We start from the raw sequence: 23,735 nt of genomic DNA on the forward strand, positions 1-23,735 counted from the left end.
AGGCCTTACCCAAACGTCAGGTTGCGAGTCGTTGATTTCCAAGTACTGCAGCTCGATAACTGGGTGAGTTGGAGTCAGCAGAGTTAAGGTTGATTTCCAAGTTGCTTAGGCAGGGGGGTTAGTTTTCCAGGTCGCTTCCGGCTAAGGTTGACTATATTAAAGAGGTTCCAGGTTTTGTTGGTCCACAACACAGGTTGAGGGTGTGGGCTGAGATGTGTCCAGTAATAGGGTATAGGGTCCTCTCCTTTTTAAGTTAGCTTGTGCTTAACAGCAATCTATGTGACCACATTTGAGACACTTAAAGGTGCCTGATATCCATACTCCTTTATAACTACCAAAGTGGTACTCTTCACATCACATTGGACAGGAATAGGAGTGTGTGCATCTCATCGTTTTAAGCCAAATTAGTATGCATTTGGAAATGTTCATCCTTTTCTGTAGATGTGTGTGCAATTGCATTTATGATAATATACTTTGAATAAATGAAGATAGCTCTCTGTGAAGTAAGCATATGTCTTTTGCCAACATGTTTTTGAGGACAAGGAGTCATAAGGCTGATCCTATTTCTAGCAGTTCTTATCAGTGTGCAGATTTTAGAGAATAACATTAACAGGATACTGTTCTAAGTGAGTTTGTGTTGCTTGTGACATGGACTTAGCTTGTGTCTGTGGTAAAGTATTCCTAAACATCCCATTATTACAATGCTATATCGTCAGTGCAACTAAGAATACAAGTAGGTTATTACAGAGACTGGATTATTCAAATATACCTGCACACAGTCTTTAAATTATAAATATTAGTTATACCACATACATATTATAAATAGCCTTTGTTAGAATATGTTAATTTAGAAATGGCTGCTTGCCACACCTCTTAACACAATCAAAAATATGGTATTAATCAAAAGATATCGTGATGTGTTTTGTTATAATGATTGTTATGACGTCTCACGATTATTCGATTCTTTCTTCCACCAACGCCAAGCCACGCTTTCCAGTGCTGGCAGCGGTTGCTCCTTGTCGTGCAGTCCCACAGAATGCTCCTTGGCCGCGGCCTCTCCTTGGTCTTTTCCCCCGGCTCCTTCTCTTCCGACTGTCTTACAACCACAAAGCTGAAATGCGATCCCTTTGCAGTTTCCTCGGTAACCTACAGAATCTCTTCTGAGGCTGATTTTTTTCATCTTTTTGTTGTGATTATTTTTGCAGCCTATTACTCTTTAATACCATAACTGGCGTTCTATTTAAACATAGGCCTAGTTGTACTCTCTGATAGGCTAATTATCAATCTAATGATCAATGATCAGGTAGGTTCATCTGTCAATTGTTTGTCAAATGCATTCAGTATTTCTGTGACAGAAACTGAAGATTATTGCATGCCATCACACATGTGATTGAAATTCACAGAACGATGTGTCAATATTAAATGCGTATCATACATCACCCCTACTTTAATCGATATGACAAGGCCAGAGATATCATACATGCAGAAACGTGTGTAGAAATTTAGGGTGTATGCCAACAACTAGACTACGAATGCATCATCGTGCTCAGGCTATGCGCGTTTACACACCACGTCTGTCCAGCAATAAAGAAAATATAGCCTATAGACGTATTATACCTTTCCAATGCGCGTATATGCCCCAAATCCAGAAAATGCGTAAAACATGGAATATTTTCCAATTCGTAGGCTACACTTTGTTTGCTGATAGCAGCGGGCAAGAGTTGAGGACACGTCCGTAGTCTGTCATCCCCTCACTGAAGTCCAATAAACCGACATGTAATTGCATCACATTCCAAATTAACTGGTTAATTCAAAGGAGTTTCAGCTTTGATGCTCCCTCCGTTCTACCGTCAAATCTATTTCTCTATGGTGTTGCATCAGACTTTATTTGTAGCTTGGAGAGATGGATTGATCGATGGTGTCCGCATAGGTTATGTTGTATACATTGTCGCCAATCTGTTTTGTCGCGCTTCATCTAGCTCTGTCACTTGCAACGAGAGGATTGAGATGCAAATTGTCAGAAAGAGGCGGAGGTGATTGGTGAAATCGTTCCTTCTCGATTATATTCTCTCTTTGGCGCGCGCGCTCTCTCTCCCTCTATCGCTTGCAACGACGACCGGGGGGCGCGCGCACACACACACGAAGCATAACAAGAAGAGGTTACGAGAGAGGGGGAAGTGTGTGGGAAGCATGGGCGCAATTGCGCTATAGGCTTACAGGATGCACGGTAAACGGTGGTAGCCTAAATGGTCACAAACGAACCAGACAACAGCCTACCAACTACACATTCATTTTTAGAAAAGTCAAACAGCTCTCCCAAGACTAAAGCATTCAATTGTGTTTCAAATTATGTGCATGGCCCCAACATTTGGGAACATCGGGAGCTTTCTGGGACCCTGGGAACCCACATATGCCTATATGGTGACATTTTGGCAGCTATGGCATACTGTCAGTTGACCTTTATATTGTTTTACTCCTCAGTCATTTATATGTATTACGTCCTCTAAAGAAGACTGACAGTTAGACATTTGCATTGAGGCATTGGCTTAGGACACCAACCAACAGTGTTGATAAATCATATCTGACTACATAGGAAATCTCTATCTGTTCAAAAGGCGCTCCTCCAGCTGCAGAATGTGTACTTTATTTATTACCCACAGATGTGTGTTGTTCAACCCTAGGCCCGGAGATCAACTGGATTTGCAGCCGTTTGTTGAAGACCAATAATAACAAACCTGATTTAACCAATCAAAGGCTTGATCAGTTGCTAGAACACCTACACATCCTGGGTCTCAAGGACCAGGGTCGAAGACCACTGCCACACAAATGTTGCCTCTCTGAACCTAGTAGCTCTGTAGCAGCAGCACTTCACCCCACATGGTGCCACACCATGAAAATGAAAATGCTAAGCATTTTCAGAGATAGAATTTTCCTAAAGGCTGATACTATGAAGTTTGGAGTTGGAATGGTGAATGAATTGAAAGCAAACTCCATGCCCTACATTTCTATAAACAATGGGTAGAGTAAGTCTAAATGTAGAGCTCTTAATACAACCACTGATGCAGATGGCATTTTGTTAAACAAAATACTCACTAAACTGAAGGATTCTTATTCCATGCATCTTTGAATGAACACATAACTACACAATTTGTATTCTGACCACCTGTTCCGTGTTCTACAGCAGTTTATTAAAGATGAGACTGTACTAGCCAATCATGGTTCCTGGATCCAACCAAGCCAGCCATGGGGGGATAAATCAGTATTCCCAGTTTCCATGACAACCATACTGTATGCCATTGATTATTTCCCTTTTATCTGCAGGCAGCACAAAAGGAGATTTTAACTTGAAGAGGAGGAAAATATAGAGGTAAATGGAGAGTGAGAGATCTTGGTGTAAAAAAATAAATCTTAATGGTTTGGTACTTGGTATTTTATTAGGATCCCCATTAGCTGTTGCAACAGCAGCAGCTACTCTTCCTGGGGTCCACACAACACATGAAACATAATACAGAATGACATAATACAGAACATCAATAGACAAGAACAGCTCAAAGACAGAACTACATACATTTTTTTTTAAAGGCAAACGTAACCTACATATCAATGCATACACACAAACTATCTAGGTCAAATAGGGGAGAGGCGTTGTGCCGTGAGGTGTTACTTTATCTGTTTTTTTAAAACCAGGTTTGCTGTTTATTTTAGCAATATGAGATGGAAGGAAGTTCCATGCAATTAGGGCTCTATATAATACTGTACGCTTTCTTGAACTTGTTCTGGATTTGGGGACTGTGAAAAGACCCCTGGTGGCATGTCTGGAGGGATAAGTGTGTGTGTCCGAGCTGTGTGTAAGTTGACTATGTAAACAATTTGGGATTTTCAACACATTAATGTTTCTTATAAAAAGAAGAAGTGATGCAGTCAGTCTCTCCTCAACTCTTAGCCAAGAGAGACTGGCATGCATAGTATTTATATCAGCCCTCTGATTACAATTAAGAGCAAAACGTGCCGCTCTGTTTTGGGCCAGCTGCAGCTTAACTAGGTCTTTCCTTGCAGCACTGGACCACATGACTGGACAATAATCAAGATTAGAGAAAACTAGCCTCAGAACTTGCTTTTTGGAATGCAGTGTCAAAAAAGCAGAGCATCTCTGTAACGGAATTCCTCCTCCTCTTCATACGAAAAGGAGGAGTGGTGATTCGACCAAGACGCAGCGTTGTAACTTGACATTATATTTATTAAACAAAACCGAAAAAACAGGAAGAACACATTGAATAGATACAAAACAACAAACGACATAGACTGACCTGAACGTAAGAACTTACATGAAACACGAAGAACGCACGAACAGGAAAAAACAGACTACTCAAAAACCGAACAAACAAACAAACCGAAAACAGTCCCGTGTGGCGCAACATACACAGACACAGGAGACAACCACCCACGACAATCAATGTGAAAACACCTACCTTAATATGGCTCTCAATCAGAGGAAATGAAAACCACCTGCCTCTAATTGAGAGCCATATCAGGTCACCCTTAAACCAACATAGAAACACAAAACAGACTGCCCACCCAAACTCACGTCCTGACCAACTAACACATACAAAACTAACAGAAAACAGGTCAGGAACGTGACAATCTCTTTATTACGGCCTGACTTCTCCCCATCTTTACAACCATTGAATCTATAAGTTTTGACCATGACAGTTTACAGTCTAAAGTAAAGCCAAGTAATTTAGTCTCCTCAACTTGTTCAACAGCCACACCATTCATTACCAGATTCAGCTGAAGTCTAGAACTGAAGGAATGATTTGTACCAAATACAATGCTCTTAGTTTTAGAGATGTTCAGGACCAGTTTATTACAGGCCACCCATTACAGACTACAACTCTTTGTTAAGAGTTTCAGTGACTTCATTAGCTGTGGTTGCTGATGTGTATATGGTTAAATCATCAGCATACATGGACACACATGCTTTGTTTAATGCCAGTGGCAGGTCATTGGTAAAAATAGAAAAGAGTAGAGGGCCTAGAGAGCTGCCCTGCTGTAGACCACACTTTACATGTTTGACATTAAAGAAGCTTCCATTAAAGAAAACCCTCTGAGTTCTATTAGATAGATTGCCATATTGTGGATTCAGAGCTGAGGTTGAAAAGCCATAACACATATGATTTTTCAACAACAGGTTACGGTCAATAATATCAAAGGCTGCACTGAAATCTAACAGCACAGCTCCCACAATCTTCTTTTATCAATTTCTTTCAACCAATCATCCGTCATTTGTGTCAGTGCAGTACATGTTGAGTGCCCTTCTCTATAAGCATGCTGAAAGTCTGTTGTTAATTTGTTTACAGAGAAATAGCATTGTATTTGGTCAAACACAATTTTTTACAACAGTTTGCTAAGAGTTGGCAGCAAGCTGATAGGTCTACTGTTAGAACCAGTAAAGGCTGCTTTACCACTCTAGGGTAGCGGAATTACTTTGGCTTCCCTCCAGGCCTGAGGACAAAGACATTCCTCTAGGCTCATATTGAAGATATGACAGATAGGAGTTGCTATAGAGTCAGCTACCATCCTCAGTAGCTTTCCATCTAAGTTGTCAATGCCAGGAGGTTTGTCATTATTGATCGTTAACAATAATTTTTCCACCTCTCCCACACTAACTTTACAAAATTCAAACTTGCAATGGTTTTCTTTCATTATTATTTTTTTATGCATGAATACAATTGCTCACTGTTTGTTGTTGGCATTTTCTGCCTAAGTTTGCCCACTTTGCCAATGAAATAATCATTAAAATAATTGCCCACATCAAATAGTTTCGTAATGAATAAGTAATCTGATTCGATGAAAGATGGAGTTGAATTTGTCTTTCTGCCCATAATTTCATTTAAAAGTACTACAAAGTTTTTTCCCATCAATCTTTATATCATTCATCTGGACTTCATAATACAGTTTCTTCTTCTTTTTGTTAAGTTTAGTTACATAATTTCTCAATTTTCAGTAAGTAAGCCAGTCAGATGTGCAGCCAGACCTTTTAGCCATTCCTTTTGCCCCATCTCTTTCAACTATACCGTTTTTCAATTCCTCATCAATCCATGGAGCCGTAACAGTTCTAACAGTCAGTTTCCTAATTAACAGGTGCATGTTTATAAATAATTGGAAGAAGCAATTTCATAAATTCATCAAGTGCAGCGTCTGGATGCTCCTCATTAATCACATCAGACCAACAAATATTTTTAACAGCATCCACATAAGAGTCATAGAAAAATCTATTACTATTTAACAGACCTCAGCCTGGTTATTACCATGGTTACCATCAGGAGAGAGATGAGATCTGACCTCGGTGATGTTGCAGTATCATTTTATTTTCTTCGACTGAACTCTTCTCCCCATTATATTATAATTCATTATTTTAAATGTGTCTCTCTCGCGCGCACGCGCGCACACACACACACACACACACACACACACACACACACACACACACACACACACACACACACACACACACACACACACACACACACACACACACACACACACACACACACACACACACACACACACACACACACACACACACACACACACACACACACACACACACACACACACACATTGCCTATTATCATATCAAGGCTTATCGGTGCTCATCTCCTGGACTATTCAAAGTGCCTGATTACGTAATTGCTACTAAAACAAGAACTGCACTGGGTAGTTTGTAAGCTCAGTGCGACACAAGGACACTTGTCAGCTGATTAAGACAAAAGTCAATCAAGACAAAAAACTCACATTCGATATGGGCATTACCCTATTTCATCAAAACTTGTATTCAGTGTAAAAGTATAAAAGCATTCAAGCATTACGAGAGAGAGAGCATGTTTGAACTGATGTACAGTTAACTTTTGATTTGTATCTATTTCATACAATCTAGTTTCAAACGGGCAGTGTAGTACTTCGTTTGGCACAAGAGCTGCTTTTTTTTTCACAAACGGGGTCCAATTCATTCTATAATATTGTTACAGATTCAAACCGATCACGGTACACTGTTGATGTGTAAAACTTGTGATGGTGTTCTTCTCTCTTGTGCTGCAAATGCAAGAGTCCTGGACATCAATTCCAATAATGATTGCTGCTTGTGTGTGTGTGTGTGTGTGTGTGTGTGTGTGTGTGTGTGTGTGTGTGTGTGTGTGTGTGTGTGTGTGTGTGTGTGTGTGTGTGTGTGCGCGTGTGCGTGTGCGTGTGCGTGTGCTTTCAGAAAGTATTCATACCCCTTCACTTATTACACATTTTGTTGTTACAGCCTGAATTCAAAATGGGTAAAATGTATATTTTCTGTCACCCATCTACACACAATTCCAGGCTGTATCACAACCGGCCGTGATTGGTAGTCCCATAGGGCGGTGCACAATTGGCCCAGCATCGTCCAGGATAGGGTTTGGCCGAGGTAGGCCGTCATTGTAAATAATATTTTGTTCTTAATACGTTCTGGAGTAAAAATGTGATTAACAAGTCACATTATAAGTTGCATGGACTCACTCTGTGTGCAATAATAGTGCTTAACATGACTTTTGAATGACTACCTTATCTCTGTACCCCACACATGCAATTATCTGTAAGGTCCCTCAGTCGAGCAGTGAATTTCAAACACAGATTCAACCACATAGACCAGGGAGATTTTCCAATGTCTCACATTGGCTGTGATAATGAGAAAACTGAGGATGGAACAACAACATTGTAGTTACTCCACAATACTAACCTAATTGACAGAGTGAAAAGAAGATAGCCTGTACAGAATAAAAATATTCCAAAACATACATGCTGTTTGCAACAAGGCACTAAAGTAATACTGCAAAAAATGTGGCAAATCAATTAACTTTTTGTCCTGAATACAAAGTGTTATGTTTGTTTTGTGGCAAATCCAATGCAATATTACTGAGTACCACTCTCCATATTTCAAGCATTGTGGTGGCTGCATCATGTTATGGGAATGCTTGCAATCATTTTTCTGACTTGGGAGATTTCAGGATAAGAAAATGTACGCAATGGAGCTAAGCAAAGGCATAATCCCTAGAGGGAAACCTGGTTCAGTCTGCTCTTCACCAGACACTGGGAGTTGAATTCACCTTTCAGCAGGACTATAATCTAAAACACAATGCCAAATCTACACAAGAAGACAGTGAATGTTGGCCGAGTTACACTTTTGACCTAAATCTACTTGAAAATCTATTGGAAGACCTGAAAATGGTTGTCTAGCAGTGATCAACAACCAATTTGACAGAGCTTGAAGAGTTTTGAAAAGAACAATGGGCAAATGTTGCACAATCCAGTTGTGGAAAGCTCTTAAGAGACTTACCCAGAAAGACACTCAGCTGTAATCACTGCCAAAGGTGCTTCTACAAAGTATTGACTCAGGGGTGGGAACATTTTCTAAAACATGTTTTCACTTTGTCATTATGGGTATTTGTTTATTTATTTTTTATATAACCTTTATTTAACTAGGCAAGTCAGTTAAGGCTTGCCATAACATAAAGGGTTAACTCAAGACATTTCAGCTTTTGATTTGTAATTAATTTGTTTAAAAAATGACAATGTGTAGGCCAGTGACAAACAATCTACATTTAATCAATTGTAAATGCTTAACAATTGCTTAACAAGTGTTGATACACACGGGAAACTGTTGAGCATGTATAACCCAGCAGCGTTGCAGTTCTTGACACAAAGCGGTGCGCCTGGCACCTTCTACTATACCTCATTCAAAGACACTTAAATCTTTTGTCTTGCCCATCCACCCTCTGACTGGCACACATACACAGTCCATGTCTCAATTGTCTCAAGGCTTAAAAATCATTCTTTAACCTGTCCCCTCCCCTTCATCTAAACTGATTGAAGTGGCTTTAACAAGAGACAGTTAAATCAGTAAGGGATCATAGCTTTCACCTGTATTCACCTGAAGAGCACCTGTTCTTAATGTTTTTTTAAGGCAGAACTGAATGCTCTCCCACTGGCCACAGACCTCCGTCCAATGTTTAGTTTGTTGTTGGCGGACATCAATTCAATGTGAAATCAGCAAAACTTTAAACCATGTAATTGCGTTTTGGTTTAAAGTTGGGTAATGAGACAGACTGTAGTCAAGTGGAAATAACATGCATGGACGTGGTTCCCATGTCACATCTTTGTTTTTTAAAACTTTTTCCCTGAGTATTGGGACTGGATTCAGATCTGTTATGTAATTTCAGAAGCTGTGTTTTTAACAAAACCCATTTAGCTGACAGCCAAAAGCATTTCATCTACATAGAATAACAGGACAATTAAAGGTGAAGAATTTGTGAACCAATTTGTGAACCACTAATAAAATAGCCAGCATTAATTGTTGATGTGGGAAAATAACTTATTCGCTCCATCATTAATTACATGATTACATATTGCAGTCCCACGGTGAAACCCACTCACAAATACTGTTGAGTTAGAAAAAGTGTTCATGTTCATAATTGCACATTACCACCACCAGCCAATTCCATGGGGCACTAGATAAATCTGAAAACTTTGTTTTCTACAAATACAGTGTATCTCTAATTCAGAATATACAAATGTACCAGGGTCGTTCGTTCAATAAAATGCGTGCCTTTTGGGTCCATTTGATATCTTAAGTAGAAATTGTGCGGCAATATTGAATTTTAAAAGTCTGTTATAGTCAATGAATATTGACCACATGGACAAGGTAAAATATATTTATATATGTTTTCCTAATTTTAAGGTCAACTCTTTCATGTGAACTGAACTCTCATTTTAATATAATATAAATATAATATAAATGTGAAACTATTCCTTATTTATTTTATATTTTTTTAAAGAAACATTGAACATCTAATAGTCAAATCATAGCGTAAAAGCAGGTGATCTGGTTCTACTATTTTTGGCCATTTTCTGGTGTTTTGTGGTGGAAAACTGAGTGAGTCAAGCATGACTCATCAACCCTGTTATCGATAGATAGACAGCATAGATAGACAACATGAAACTGTTAAAACATTTCTAGCCTTTTTTAATCTTGCTTAAACTGCCCCTCCCTGTTGAATACAACAAGCTTCTATTTCCCCTGTCAGGGGATTCATGGCTGATTTAAGATGAAATTATGAATATTGTTACTTTATTTGGTACTTAAAGCTGCAATATGTAACTTTTGAAGTTACAAAATTCAAGTTATGCATCTGTCATTCTCATAGAAAGTAAGTCTAAGAAGCGGTAGATCTGTTCTATGTGCGCTATTTCTATGCTTCCCGTTTTTAAGTTTTGTTTTTGTCTTTTACTCTCGGTTTTGTATACCAGCTTCAAACAGCTGACAATACAATATTTTTGTTAATGGAAAATATATTTCACAGCGGTTTACATTGCATTCGGAAAGTATTCAGACCCCTTGACTTTTTCTACATTTTCTTACATTACAGCCCTATTCTAAAATATATATATATTTAATATTTGAATTTACACACAATACCCCATGATGACAAAGTGAAAACAGGTTTTTAGAAATGTGTGCAAATTTATTCAAAGTAAAAAACAGAAATAACTTATTTACATAACTATTCAGACCCTTTGCTATGAGACTCAGAATTGAGATCAGGTGCATCCTGTTTCCACTGATCATCCTTTTTACAACTTGATTGGAGTCCACCTGTAGTAAATTGAATTGATTGGACATAATTTGGAAAGGCACACACCTGTCTATTTACATAGTTGACAGTGCATGTCAGAGCAAAAACTAAGCCATGAGATTGAAGGAATTATCTGTAGAGCTCAGAGACAGGATTGTGTCGAGGCACAGATCTGGGGAAGGGTACCAACACATTTCTGCAGCATTGAAGGTGCCCAAGAACATAGGCGGCCTTCATCATTCTTAAATGGAAGAAGTTTGGAACCACCAAGACTCTTCATAGAGCTGGCTGCCCGGCCAAACTGAGCAGTCAGGGGAAAGGGGCCTTTGTCAGAGAGGTGACCAAGAACCCGATGGTCACTCTGATAGAGCTCTTCAGTTCCTCTGTGGAGAATGGAGAATCTTCCAGAAGTACAACCATCTCTGTAGCACTCAACCAGGCCTTTAAGGTAGAGTGACCAGACGGAAGCCACTCCTCAGTAAAAGGTACATGACAGGCCGCTTGGAGTTTGTGAAAAGGCATCTAAAGACTCTCAGACCATGTGAAACAAGATTCTCTGGTCTGATAAAACCAAGATTGAACTCTTTTGCCTGAAAGCAGTGAAGCATACAGTGAAGCATGGTGGTGGCAGCATCATGCTGTGAGGATGTTTTTCAGCGACAGGGACTGGAAGACTAGTCAGGATCGAGGGAAAGATGAACGAAGCAAAGTACAGAGAGATCCTTAATGAAAACCTGCTCCAGAGCACTGGGCCGAAGGTTCACCTTCCAACAGGACAACGACCCTAAGCACACAGCCAAGACAACGCAGGAGTGGCTTCAGGACAATTCTCTGAATGTCCTTGAGTAGCCCAGCCAGAGCCCGGACTTGAACCCGATCGAACATCTCTGGAGAGAAAATAGCTGTGCAGTGACGCTCCCCATCTAACTAGACAGAGCTTGAGAGGATATGCAGAGAATAATGGGAGAAACTCCCCATATAGAGCTGTGCCAAGCTTGTATACCCAAGAAGACTTGAGGCTGTAATCTCTGCCAAAGGCGCTTTAACCAAATACATAAGCAAACATTTCTAAAAGCGTTTTTGCTTTGTCATTATGGGATATTTGTATATAGATTATTGAGGGGAAAAACACATTTCATAAATTTTTGAATAAGGCTGTAATGTGGAAAAAGTGAAGGGGTCTGAATACTTTCCGAAAGCACTGTATATACTGTACTTCCATAAATGTTTTCAACTGATACCGGGGGACATTCAGACATGTACGTGTTCAGGAGATTCTCACCTTTCCACAGAGGGATATTAGTTTGTAGCCCAAACTGTTCAGACGCTACAGACAGAAGTAAACAGATTGGCTGTACCGACTTCAGGCGAGTCCAAAGACTCTTGTGGTGGTAGTACAGCAAAACGGGGAACACTGTGATCATGAGAAGTCTCATCAGAGGAATAATAGTTTGTTCGGACGCTACAGATGATTTTTCTGAGAAGACCGAGTATTGGGATGTCTCATGATCTGAACAACACCACACTAGCTCTGTCACATTTCACAGCAGATGCGGAAGTGCAACATCGGTGGATGCGGTGGATTGAGTTGTATCCAATGCAAAAAAACAAATAGATATCTCTAGCTTAGGCCTGATCACCGACAACGATGAGACAGTCTATAGGGAGGAGGTCAGAGACCTGGCCGTGTGGTGCCAGCACAACAACCTCTCCCTCAACGTGATCAAGACAAAGGAGATGATTGTGGACTACAGGAAAAGGAGTACCGAGCACGCCCCCATTCTCATCGACGGGGCTGTAGTGGATCAGGTTGAGAGCTTGAAGTTCCTTGGTGTCCACATCACCAAGAAACTATCATGGTCCAAACACACTAAGACAGTAGTGAAGGGGGCACGACAAAGCCTATTCCCCCTCAGGAGACTGAAAATATTTGGCATGGGTCCTCAGATCCTCAAAAGGATCTACAGCTGCACCATCGAGAGCATCCTGACTGGTTGCATCACAGCCTGGTATGGCAACTGCTCGACTTCTGTCCGAAAGGCACTACAGAGGGTGAGTACGGCCAAGCTTCCTGCCACCCAGGACCTCTATGCCAGGCGGTGTCAGAGGAAGACTCCAGCCACCCTAGTCATAGACTGTTCTCTCTGCTACCGCACGGCAAGTGGTACCAGAGCGCCAAGTCTAGGTCCAAAAGGCTTCTTAACAGCTTCTACCCCCAAGCCATAAGACTTCTGAATAACTAATCAAAGGGCTACCCAGACTATTTGCATTACCCTCCGCCCCCTTTTTTACGCTGCTGCTACTCTCTGATTATTGTCTATACATAGTTAGTTTAACTCTAACTACTGTACATGTACATTTTACCTCAATTATCTCGACTAACCGGTGCCCCCGCACATTGACTCTGAACCGGTACCCTCTGTATATAGCCTCGCTATTGTTATTTTACTGCTGCTGTTTAATTATTTGTTACTTTTATTTTCAATTTTTTACTTGACACTTATTTTTCTTAAATCTGAATTGTAAGTTATGGGCTTGTAAGTAAGCAGTTCACTGTAAGGTCTACCTACGCCTGTTGTATTCGGCGCGTTTGACAAATACAATTTGATTTGATTAGATTTAAACTGACACATTTTATAGGGATTTTTTTGTTACGCTAATTAGATTTATCAAAAGGCACCGAATTGGTTGAACGACCCACCAACTAATGTACAGGCTACAGAGTATTAACAATTGTATCAACAAAGCCAATAGATTTATTCTTAGAGGCACAATTATAGGCATTTCATTCCCGAAATTCATGAAATTCATGTTTTCCATACGCATTTCTTCATCTCTGTATTTGATTACGACACATGTCAACACTGACCATTGGAAAGGAGATTTTCTCTAAACCAGCCATCAGGGAATGTTTAGCTTGTTTCATGGTGCAGTTTGATTACAAATATATTTAAATAATTAAACTATTCTATGCTAACAGCACAATAGTATAATGAAACATTTTATAATATTTTGAACCTGACAAATACCAATACGGTCAAATTGTTGTTTGACATACTGTAGTGCATCATGTCAATGCATCACTTCAACAACAAAAGACTACAAACTGCAAGTGGGCACTTATTTATTTGAGGTATAAACATGAATGTGAGCTACTGATGGTTTATAATATATAATTTGATTTGATTGACACATAAAAAGGCACAGAGAATGAATGCAAAGCCGAATGGTAACCAACAGTATGCTTTCATAGTGGTGTATTTAAATCGACTCCTAACAAATACAATGGCTTGGGAACTGCAAGCATACATGTACTTAACGAGAGCTTGCAGATACCCAGAAGAACGAAAAACAATGTATTTGAATTGGTGCTATTGAACTGCAATGCATTTATATACTTTTCACTTTGTAATCCAGTACAAATCTTTTCGGGATATATGTTCTACATACCTATCTCAGGGTGTTGATGTCTCCCCTCCACCGGCACACTGACTGTCCTTCGGAGCAGCTTGGTGCGCTCACTGCGCTGAGAGCCTGAGCGACGCTCACGCATTAGTAAAGGGTGAACCTATGGTAGGATCAGAGGGTCAGAGAGGTCAAAGTCAATTCTTCAGATTGTACCTTGGTCACTCCATGCCCGTTCATCCCTCCTACTAGCACCTCCGCTATACTGTAGAAATCACTGGTGTTGGGCACTAAAGCCTCACTTTCTTTAGCTGTTGTCCTGCAATAAAAAAGTGATTGCACAGGATCTTAAATCATTTAATTTATGCTAAATGGATTATTTAATTTATGCTAAATGATCATATCAAACCCGAGCATATACTGTATAAGAAAAAATTTGTTGTGTAACACTGCTACATGTTCTTATTATTTTATTTATGTCCATTTCACGGTGTAAAATGTTCAGTTACCTTCATATGACTTAATATATGTACAGCATTTAACATAATAAAGCTCAAAACTGAAAACCTCCCCTACTGAAATCTAAACCTTTGAGAGTTGACTGTCTCAAGGACCAAGGGCATTTTCCACCACACTTAAAGTAAAGGCTAGAACAACACATTCCCAATGTGGTTTATAGAGGTGAAAGGTCAAGTTCCTTTTGAACACGCAAAGACTTACCCAGAAGCACGTTGTCTCTGTTTGACACAAATAGTTAACAAAGTGAATAGAAGGTTGGGATTAAAGCTACATTCTGGTATTTAATAAAACAATGTGTATCGGTATACAGCCTTTAGGATGGGGATAGGGAAATGTAACCCTTCTCAAATTCATAGACAGCACAAACTCTTGACAGTCTGTGACATCCACATGATCGTTTAACACATTTAGAAAATGTACATTGTTTATGTTTTTGTTGCTTTTAAACAATAGAACCGTATGTCATTGTATACCTTATGTGGGTTATTGTATAGAAAGAAGGTTGTGCTAAGCTCATGATGCATTTATAAGTTGTATTCTTTAGGAATCAATCTATAAATAAATATCCATTCATTTAAATTATAATTTAAATGACCATTGAACAGATTTCCAAATTCCAGACCATAGCTTTAACGTAATTCATTGTATTACTAACCATCAGTCTTGTGTCAATTACATTATGAAATCGTGACAGCGGAGGCAATTCAAGTCTCTTTAGCAACTATGTACACTTCAGAGATACAAATATCCCTTTAATATCAGTACTACTGACCTTGTATCTGAAAATATTAATTTATCATATACTATAATTTACTGCGACCTCCAAAACCATGCAGCACATACTGTATTAAATGTCATATTTAATTTGTGAGCCGTTCGTATGTCCCCTATCCTCTCTATAAACACTAGTAGCTTTGTTGATCCTGTAACTCTGAAATTGTGACATTTTCCCAGATATTGCATTGAGTTCACATATTACATCCGACATATTGCATGGAGATCATTTTACTATACATAGTTGTTTGACATCATGAAATACCACAGAGAGAAAAGTAGATGTCTCAGCACAACCTCAATGAACTTGGAGAGTTACTGTACATTATGTTTAGTGGGTTCTGCTGTTAGCTGGGGCAAAGAGACCTTGGCTAAGGGACAGTGGAAGGACAAGCGAGTGGTCCGAAATACCTTCTCCCACAGGTATTTCCCCAGACAGGTGACGTAGGCATTGCAATACTGTGTCATAGTAAGTAGCAGAAAACACACAAAAAAGTGTAGCAATGGTAACGTTAGCAATGACAAATTGTCATCCCAATTGACTTAAGATCTATTAAGTTGAATCTAAGTTAAATAGCTTTTTTCCTTTATTCACTGGTATAGAACTGCACAGATTTTTCAAATGCACTACCCCAGTACGTGCAGTGACTAAAACATATTGGGGATGTTTTGTATGACTATAATTAATAATGAACTATAATCAATGTTTGTGCTATATACTCAGATCAATAGATTCATTTCATCCCCCATCCCATCCACACTAAAGGAAAAGGTAAGAGGGATTCCGCTCATTTTCATAGTAAACCCTAACCCTAAAACAATGATTACGATCATATAAGGTTAAATTTCCAACAACCAAAAAGTGTCTCCCGGACACTTTTTGGAGGACTGGGGGGGTCTTTGCAAGACTACTGTACTATAAACAGTACAATACCTCATTGTATTGTTGAATAATGTCTCCCTCCAGTGGCTAGTTTTGGGACATCAGCTCTCACATGTGGACTGCCCCGTGTTGTATTAAGCGGCGTCTACCAAGAGCGGAAATGTATTTATTTTTTCAATTAGCAACTTTTTCAATTAATTACTTTAATCCACAAATTTGTCCACTTCCACTGTCCTAATCGGAACTAATAAAACACTGATATATTGCATTGCATCATTAATGCTTTAGCTTGTACTAATTTCATCAGTCTGTATATGTATGAGCTGTAAAATAGGAGTATTCAAATGGGGGGAAAGATAATACAAAAACAAATGTAAAAAAAATTGTATGATACAATAACATGCTTGCTGTTCTTTACAACAGCAATTCTTTAAATATGTTCATAACCACTTGATGAGACACCTCTTATTAACTAAATCATTCAATAACCCCCACTTGGATCTTATGGAAACGTATAGAATTTAATAGAAATATAATTTAATAATTAAACAGCGGTATGGATCTGATGTGGATCTCTATGGCTGTGTTTACCCAGGCAGCCCAATTCTGATATTTTTTTCACTAATTGGTCTTTTGATCAATCAGATCACCTCTAAATGAGCTCTGATGTGAAAAGATCTGATTTGATAGGTCAAAAGACAAAAAGCTATTAGTGTTGGAAAAAGATCAGAATTGGGCTGCCCATACGACACCACATTCAATACAACCTGTCCTAGCGGCCACTGCGGTACCTTGTTTCTCACCCGTCTCTCAATCCTAGACTGATAAAGACCTAGGTAGTCTGGTGTATGGACTCTCTAGTAGCGTTAAAACATTTAAACACATCACCTTTAATAGGTAACAGAATAAAGTAGGACCTAGTCTGGATACTCAAATGATCTATATAAAACAAACTGTACCTTTATTGGTTAGGGACAAAACTCCGATCCACACAGGGGTTAGGTGCACCATACCCATATAGGTAAATACTTCAGAGATCAATGTGGACTCTCTAGTCTAGTCAATCAAATAGATTCACTGACCAATTAAGAGCTAGGGAGAAATGAAAATCAGCAGGACTGTGGTTGTGTTCCATGTCCTGCATGTGCTTGTCTCTTGTGAACAAGATGGAGGTATTCATCCTACCTCCTCCTGGTCAAACATGTAGCGCTGACTCCCGGTTCTCATCGAGCGACATGGGTTCCAACCCGGGGGATCATAAGCCAGGCCATTGGAAGGGGTCTGGGGCCGCGAGGACAAGGGGGAGGCACAAATTCCATCTAAGAATGAGATAAGAGGAATTTGTTCATTGAAACATTTTAACAAAAACTGGGATCAATAGCACAATTAACAGTGGTAGAGTGGCAGTGGCAGAAAAAAAACAATTATTTTCTCCAGAAGGTAGCAGCAGAGTTTGCCGTAAATAGAGTTGGCAATCAGGGTTATGGATTGTCCTAAAAATAAAATAGACCTATCCTCAATTCAGAAACTTCCATGAGATAGAAAGACAGTGGTGTCTTTTGACAAAGAAAGAGAGAGACCTCTATTCTATATCTATGTGCTGCCTCACAATACAGAAACTGGCTCCTGACCCAATGGGCTGTTCTGGATTGGACAAGGCTCACCAGAAATATTTAATTGATTATAAACTGGGTGGTTCGAGCCCTGAATGTTGATTGGCTGAAGGCTGTGGTATACAGTGCATTCGGAAAGTATTCAGACCCCTTCCCCTTTTCCACATTTTTTACATTACAGCCTAATTCTAAAATTGATTAAAACAAATTTTACTCATCAATCTACACACAATACCACATAATATTGCCAACAAAATAAATAAAATAAATAACATTTTAATAAAATAAATAAAACAAATAAAATAAATAAAATAAATATATATATATATATCTTATTTACATAAGTATTCAGACCCTTTGCTAAAAGACTCGAAATTGAGCTCAGGTGCATCCTGTTTCCATTTATCATTCCTGAGATGTTTCTACAACTTGATTGGAGTCCACCTGTGGTAAATTAAATTGATTGGACATGATTTGGAAAGGCACACCCCTGTCTATATAAGATCCCACAGTTCACAACGCATGTCAGAGCAAAAACCAAGTCATAATATTTATGCAGCATTGAAGGTCCCCAAGAACACAGTGGCCTCCATCATTCTTAAATGGAAGGAGTTTGCAACCACCAAGACTCTTCCTAGAGCTGGCCGCCCAGTCAAACTGAGCAATCGGCGGAGAAGGGCCTTGGTCAGGGAGGTGACCAAGAACCCGATGGTCACTCTGACAGAGATCCAGAGTTCCTCTGTGTACAGCAGATGTGAGAACTTTCCAGAAGGACAACCATCTCTGCAGCACTCCACCAATCAGGCCTTTATGGCAGAGTGGCCAGACGGAGGCTACTCCTCAGTAAAAGGCACACGACAGCCCACTTGGAGTTTGTGAAAAGGCACCCAAAGGACAGACCATGAGAAACAAGATTATCTGGTCTGATGAAACCAAGATTGAACTTTTTGGCCTAAATGCCAAGCCTGGTGGTGGCAGCATCATGCTGTGGGGATGTTTTTCAGCGGCAGGGACTGGGAGACTAGTCAGGATCGAGGGATGGATGAACAGAGCAAAGTACTGAGAGATCCTTGATGAAAACCTGCTCCAGAGCGCTCAGGACCTCAGACTGGGGCAAAGGTTCACCTTCCAACAGGACAATGACCCTACAGTGGTTATTCCTGTAAAAGTTGCGTCATACAGCAGCACACTGCCGCAGAATTCTATAGCACGTTATTTAAGTGTCAGCCATTGTTGCGAATTAATGCTAGCTGGTGCTAGTTTGACCGCCAGAGGGCATCTTTGAGAAGCATTTGACAGTCTTTAATATTGGCTGTACTAGAGAATTTAAAACCTTTTTTTGTAAGAACATAGTATATGGGATTGATTTTAAGAAATTTTGATGAATTAATTAGATTAATATTATGGTGTTTCTATTCCAAGAAAAACTAAAAACTAAACCCTCAGGGTTTCCGTTAGGAAAATATGACGCTGTACAACATGACCGGTCGGGAGTAGGCTACAGTACTAAGAGCAAAATAATCCAAACATTTCCACACCCTAATTGTAGTCTAATCAATACCCAAACGGAGATTCAGTGAAAATAAAAATCGCATTGATTTATCAAGACCAGTCCACATGCTTGTCTAAGAGCAGCCCGAAACAGTGTTGAAATAGTTGACCACACATGGGTAGGCTATTGCTTCAAATCCTATTGCTTCTATCTTCAATATACTTTAAATGCCACAATGTCACAAATAATTGAAAACACACAATTCTTAAAACTCTGAGAAGGGTTATAGGAGGTGATCTGCACTGCATATTAAACTGACATTCTTATTGCTATATTCCATGCGTATAACTTTTGTATGATGCCTTTAGTGAGAGGTCTCATGCTTTAATATTTAATCATTTCTGCCCTCTGAATTCATGTTCATTATAGAAATAGGCCCATGTGCACCTTGATATTGGGGGTGCGCCATGCGGCTGTGCCTTACGGGGAAAGGGGGTGCACCATGTGGCTGCGCCTAATGGGGAAATGGGGCGCACCCCAGGCGACATGGAGATGCGGGGATCCGAGCTCGGGTGAGAGCCGAAGTCACCTTCCCGACCCTCCCGGCCCAGAACCTCGCACCAAGGGAAGGGAGAAGCGGAAGGCGTGGGCCCACTACCCTACCCAGTCATCAGAGAGTTTACTGTTTACCCATGCTTCATTGATTTGTTTCGCTTGATGGCCCTCCGATCTGCACTTGTTAGATGGCCCTCCTACCTACAACCGTTTTCTACGGTTATATATGTGTTCCCTTTCTTGTAGTGTATCTTGTTGCCCATTTTAATATTGTCCTGGGCTTATAGATCGAGTCAATCCTTCATCAGATCAACCGCAACATGGCGGCTAAAGCGATTTAATTCATGAATGCATTTGAACGTTTTTAATATTGTGAGAATTAACATTACAGTTAACATTACAGTTACACCAACTGGTAGTCTAATCACACAATTGAACAAAATGGTAAGAGAACTGGTGAAGAAAGTTACCCCTCTACATACACATTTCTTTACCGGAATCTCTAAATGAAAATACTGGCAGATCCATAAAATGTCCTTGTACAGTAGTAGATCTAATTAAATGTAGAGGATTCTAAATGAATATCTACAGGTCTTTGATACAAGTATAATGCAGGTTTAATAAAATAAAAAATTTAAAATGTATATGTTTATTAATTAAGAAATGTTGCTTGTCTCAGAGCAACGCGAAACAGTGCTGAAATAGTTGACCACACGTGGGTAGGCTATTGCTTGTTGGAGGGATCCCAATCACGGCCAAATGTGATACAGCCTGGATTCAAACCAGGGACTGTAGTGATGCCTTGCACTGAGATGCAGTGCCTTAGACCGCTGCGCCACTCGGGAGCCATGATCAATATGACCAATATATATATATTTTTTTCTTCAGAACATTAACCATGTGTTAATTCTCTTGTTCATTACTGTTCTGTAGTTTCGACCCAATGATTCGTCTGACAAACAAAGACCTTTGGGCCCTGCAGGCGCAGGCATAGATCAAAGCTGGCGAGAGTATTTTAATCATTATTTTATTAACGAAATCATGAAGATCTTGATGAAGAAGCCTCATTTGCCTCGGGATTCATCCCAGTTGGTATTCTGTGGAACCATGCATTTTTTCGGTACGGCCTGTTGTCCAGCCCTTTGTCCACTGATCTCCACGGATGGTTGTCGGCATGGCCCTCTCCTATTCTCGCTATACACCAAGTCACTTGGCTCTGTCATATCCTCACATGGTCTCTCCTATCATTGCTATGCAGACGACACACAATTAATCTTCTCCTTTCCCCCCTCTGATAACCAGGTGGTGAATCGCATCTCTGCATGTCTGGCAGACATATCAGTGTGGATGACGGATCACCACCTCAAGCTGAACCTCGGCAAGACGGAGCTGCTCTTCCTCCCGGGGAAGGACTGCCCGTTCCATGATCTCGCCATCACGGTTGACAACTCCATTGTGTCCTCCTCCCAGAGTGCTAAGAACCTTGGCGTGATCCTGGACAACACCCTGTCGTTCTCAACTAACATCAAGGCGGTGACCCGTTCCTGTAGGTTCATGCTCTACAACATTCGCAGAGTACGACCCTGCCTCACGCAGGAAGCGGCGCAGGTCCTAATCCAGGCACTTGTCATCTCCCGCCTGGATTACTGCAACTCGCTGTTGGCTGGGCTCCCTGCCTGTGCCATTAAACCCCTACAACTCATCCAGAACGCCGCAGCCCGTCTGGTGTTCAACTTTCCCAAGTTCTCTCACGTCACCCCGCTCCTCCGCTCTCTCCACTGGCTTCCAGTTGAAGCTCGCATCCGCTACAAGACCATGGTGCTTGCCTACGGAGCTGTGAGGGGAACGGCACCTCCGTACCTTCAGGCTCTGATCAGGCCCTACACCCAAACAAGGGCACTGCGTTCATCCACCTCTGGCCTGCTCGCCTCCCTACCTCTGAGGAAGTACAGTTCCCGCTCAGCCCAGTCAAAACTGTTCGCTGCTCTGGCACCCCAATGGTGGAACAAACTCCCTCACGACGCCAGGTCAGCGGAGTCAATCACCACCTTCCGGAGACACCTGAAACCCCACCTCTTTAAGGAATACCTAGGATAGGATAAAGTAATCCTTCTAACCCCCCCCCCCCTTAAAAGAGTTAGATGCACTATTGTAAAGTGGTTGTTCCACTGGATATCATAAGGTGAATGCACCAATTTGTAAGTCGCTCTGGATAAGAGCGTCTGCTAAATGACTTAAATGTAAATGTAATGTTGTATGCTCTGCAAAAACACATTCACATTTTTAGTACACAATTATTGATTTTATTACACAGTATGCCTACACATTGATAGGCTATAAACATGTTTTTAAAAGAAAATGCACTGAAACCAAAATACCTTTAGTTTTCTAAAATAATCATCTGCATGTTTGCCTGGCATGGATTGTGACTCCATCTCGTTCCTCGTCCTCTTCATCTCCGCCAATGCCGCATGACTTTCCACCAATGACGTGACTCTCCACCAATAATTACATTTAGAGGATTGGATGATTCTAAATGACTATCTAAGGGGCATTTTTCGTTAGAGCAAATCTGATCTGTGAGAAGATCTAAGGGGCGCCAGGTAGCCTAGTTATATAATTAATACGCACGGTTAATAATAATAATAATAGCGTTGTTTTAAAAAATAACAATATTTTGGAGATGATTTCAAATAACCAAAAGTGAACGATTGTAATCTGAATAAAGGAAAAATGCCCATTCTTGAACATGGGTTGAGACATTCTTACTAATTTGAAAATAAAGCCAGTTTGTTATTTAGAATGATTAATTTCTGTTTTTAGAGGGAGAGAAACCAAAAGCCCACTGCCTATTTTGGGGAAAATCGTCAGTCCACATGTCAAGTGAAATTCCCCCATTGTATTTACCCAAGTTCTCTCTTATCTCCAGGACCACCGACAGTTTTTGTTGTTGTTGCCTGATGCAGGACATTTAAGTTCAGACTACCAATAGATCAGCGTTCTAACTCCCCCTTGTGATAATGTGGTGCAATGACAGAATGCAACCATCTACCACAAACAGTCGCAGTATAAGCTCGTAACTTTTAATTGAGGAACCACGGTAAGCACAAAGCTAAGACAACGCAGGAGTGGCTTCAGGACAAGTCGCTGAATGTCCTTGAGTGGGCCAGCCACAGTCCGGAATTGAACCTGATCAAACATCTTTGAATGAATGGGAGAAACTCCCCAAATACAGTTGTGCCAAGCTTGTAGTGTCATGCCCAAGAAGACTTGAGGCTGTAATCACTGCCAAAGGTGCTTCAACAAAGTACTGAGTAAAGGGTCTGAATACTTATTTAAATATGATATGTATATTTTTTTATAAATTTGCAAAAAAATCTTAAAACCTATTTTTGCTTTGTCATTATGGTGTAGTGTGTGTAGATGTATGAGGGAAAACAACTATTTTAGTTTAATCCATTTTAGAAGGCTTTAACGTAACAAAATGTGGGAAAAGTCAAGGGGTCTGAATACTTTCGAATGCGCTGTATCAGGCCATATACCACTGATATGACAATTGTTTTTACTGCTCTAATTACGCCGATAACCAGTTTATAATAGCAATAAGGCACCTCGTGTGTTTGTGGTATATTGCCACAAGAACTGTATCCAGCACTCGGCGTTAAGTCGTGCATAAGAACAGCCCTAATCCCTGGTATATTGGCCATACCCACACCCCTTCATTCCTTATTGCTTAAATATTCAGAACAAAAATATAAATGCAACATGTAAAGTGTTGGTCCCATGTTTCATGAGCTGAAATAAAAGATCCCAGAAATGTTCCATACGCACAAAAAGTG

The 23,735-nt window shown here is 40.2% G+C and overlaps 1 protein-coding gene across 7 annotated transcripts in view; it reads right to left on the reverse strand.

Annotated features, from left to right (window-relative positions):
• The window catches only part of LOC139558576 (ras/Rap GTPase-activating protein SynGAP-like), a 112,412-nt gene that overhangs the window by 56,023 nt on the left and 32,654 nt on the right, over nucleotides 1-23,735 (reverse strand). For 4 of the 7 annotated variants that reach the window (XM_071373778.1, XM_071373776.1, XM_071373777.1 and 1 more), the window contains exons 2-3: nucleotides 17,422-17,555; nucleotides 14,106-14,223 (exon numbers count right to left, since the gene is read on the reverse strand). In XM_071373778.1, the coding sequence (XP_071229879.1) occupies nucleotides 14,106-14,223; nucleotides 17,422-17,555 (252 nt within the window). Of the gene's footprint in view, nucleotides 1-9; nucleotides 2,106-14,105; nucleotides 14,224-17,421; nucleotides 17,556-23,735 lie in introns of those variants that run through there. The other 3 variants (XM_071373781.1, XM_071373782.1, XM_071373780.1) reach the window with 3 other exon arrangements.

Source organism: Salvelinus alpinus, chromosome 29 (assembly GCF_045679555.1).
Source record: "Salvelinus alpinus chromosome 29, SLU_Salpinus.1, whole genome shotgun sequence".
In the NCBI taxonomy this organism is placed as follows: Eukaryota; Metazoa; Chordata; class Actinopteri; order Salmoniformes; family Salmonidae; genus Salvelinus; species Salvelinus alpinus.